Consider the following 1,861-nt stretch of genomic DNA (forward strand, 5'->3'; position numbering starts at 1 on the left):
ACCTAAGTTACGTGTACATTTTAGGAACCTGAAAATTCTTTTCACAGCCTTATAATGACAATCTTTTGGGTAAGCCTGATATCTTGCACATAAGCATGTGTCAAACATTATATCAGGCCTACTAGCTGTTAAGTAGATTCATGAGCTAATTATTCCTCTGTAAGTCTTTTGAAATGTATATTTACCAGATTCATCTTTATTTAGCTTATCAGAGACACTCATGGGAGTTTTCAAAGTGGTGTTGTTTCTAAACCCATATTTGTCAATCAAATTTGAAACATAGGTGCTTTGATTTATAAAAATTCCCTTTGGACTTTGTTTGACTTGCAGACCTAAAAACTGATTTAGAGTACACAAATTGCTCATTTTGTTTTGTTTAGACATTGTGTCAGAACACCATTTGCCAAAATGTGTAATAGTGGAACCAAAAATGATATCATCCACATAAATTTGAACAAGCAAGACATCACCTTTATCCTTTTTAATGAATAAGGTTTTGTTTATTGATCATCTGACAAATTTCTTTGATAGAAGAAAAGCTGTCAGAGTATCATACCATGCCCTTGAGCTTTTTTAAACAAAACAATGCCTTATCAAGTCTGTAACATAATCTGGCAATTTTTTACTTACAAAACTTGGAGGTTATTTGATATAAACTTCCTCTTGAAGTTTCCCATTCAAAAAGGCACTTTTAAGATCCATATGTGACACTTCAAAATCCATGTGAGCAGCATAGGTTACAAAGAGTCTTATTGCTTCTATTCTGGCCATAGGAGCAAAAGTCTCATCATAGTCAATCCCTTCTTCTTGTCTGTAACCCTGAGCAACAAGCCTAGCTTTATTTCTCACTACAATACCATCTTTGTCACCCTTATTTCTGAACACCCATTTTGTACCAATAGCAGTTTTTCCAGCAAGTTTAGGTACCAAAGTCCAAACCTCATTTCTTTCAAATCTAAATAACTCTTCTGTCATAGCACTAACCCAATCATCATCTTTTAAAGCATCATCAACCCTTTATGAAAGAAAACTAGTGTACAATAGTAGTTTCTGATGTTGAAGCTCCTTTATGTAAACCTTTATGATTGACAACATAATCATCAAGATACTTTGGAGGATTAATAGTTCTTGTGTGTCTTCTTAACTTTTAGTAACATGAGAATTAGTATCTTCATTGAGTGCAGATCCAGTTTCAACAGTATCCCCATTTTCTTCCTCAATGATTTCTTTAGTAGAATTATCAGTGGTGTCCTCTATAGTTGTAGATGTTTCATTGGTGGTGTTTAAGGTATCTTTAGTTTGAACGGTAAGATTATCATCTTCTATGTCATACTTTGGAATGTGAGTTTGTGATTCAGACTCAACATTATTGGGAGAGAGTTCAAAAAGAATGTCTGAGTCTGTATGAGCAGAGTCATCTGATGTAATAGAATTCTTATCAAAAGTGATATGAATGGATTCCTCAATCTTCTTCCTTTTTGAGTTAAAAGCTCTGAAAGCTTTAGAAACGGACGAATATCCCATAAAAATACCTTCATCAGACTTAGGTTCCATTTTTCCTAGTAAATCTCTTTGGGTGAGAATATAACATTTGCAACTAAACACTTGAAAATAATGAACCAGTAGGAATCTTCTTGTTATATCGTTCATAAGGAGTTTTTCCTTGTCTCTTTACAATAATAGATCCATTTTGAGTATAACATGCAGTGCTAACTGCTTCTACCCAAAATCTAATAGCAATATTTGAATGACACATCATGGTCCTTGTAGCCTCAATTAAAGTTCAATTCCTTCTTTCAGCAACACCATTCTGTTCTGGTGTTCTAACAACAGAGAAATTTTGACCAATGCGCACACTTTC

The 1,861-nt window shown here is 33.9% G+C and overlaps 1 protein-coding gene across 1 annotated transcript; it reads right to left on the bottom strand.

Annotated features, from left to right (window-relative positions):
* Positions 1–642: 642 nt before the first annotated feature.
* LOC139854240 (uncharacterized mitochondrial protein AtMg00820-like) lies at positions 643–975 on the bottom strand. Its single transcript, XM_071843557.1, has one exon. It carries the CDS (start codon positions 973–975, stop codon positions 643–645), a length of 333 nt encoding a protein of 110 aa, XP_071699658.1.
* Positions 976–1,861: the final 886 nt, after the last annotated feature.

Source organism: Rutidosis leptorrhynchoides, chromosome 6, assembly GCF_046630445.1.
Source record: "Rutidosis leptorrhynchoides isolate AG116_Rl617_1_P2 chromosome 6, CSIRO_AGI_Rlap_v1, whole genome shotgun sequence".
NCBI lineage: Eukaryota > Viridiplantae > Streptophyta > Magnoliopsida > Asterales > Asteraceae > Rutidosis > Rutidosis leptorrhynchoides.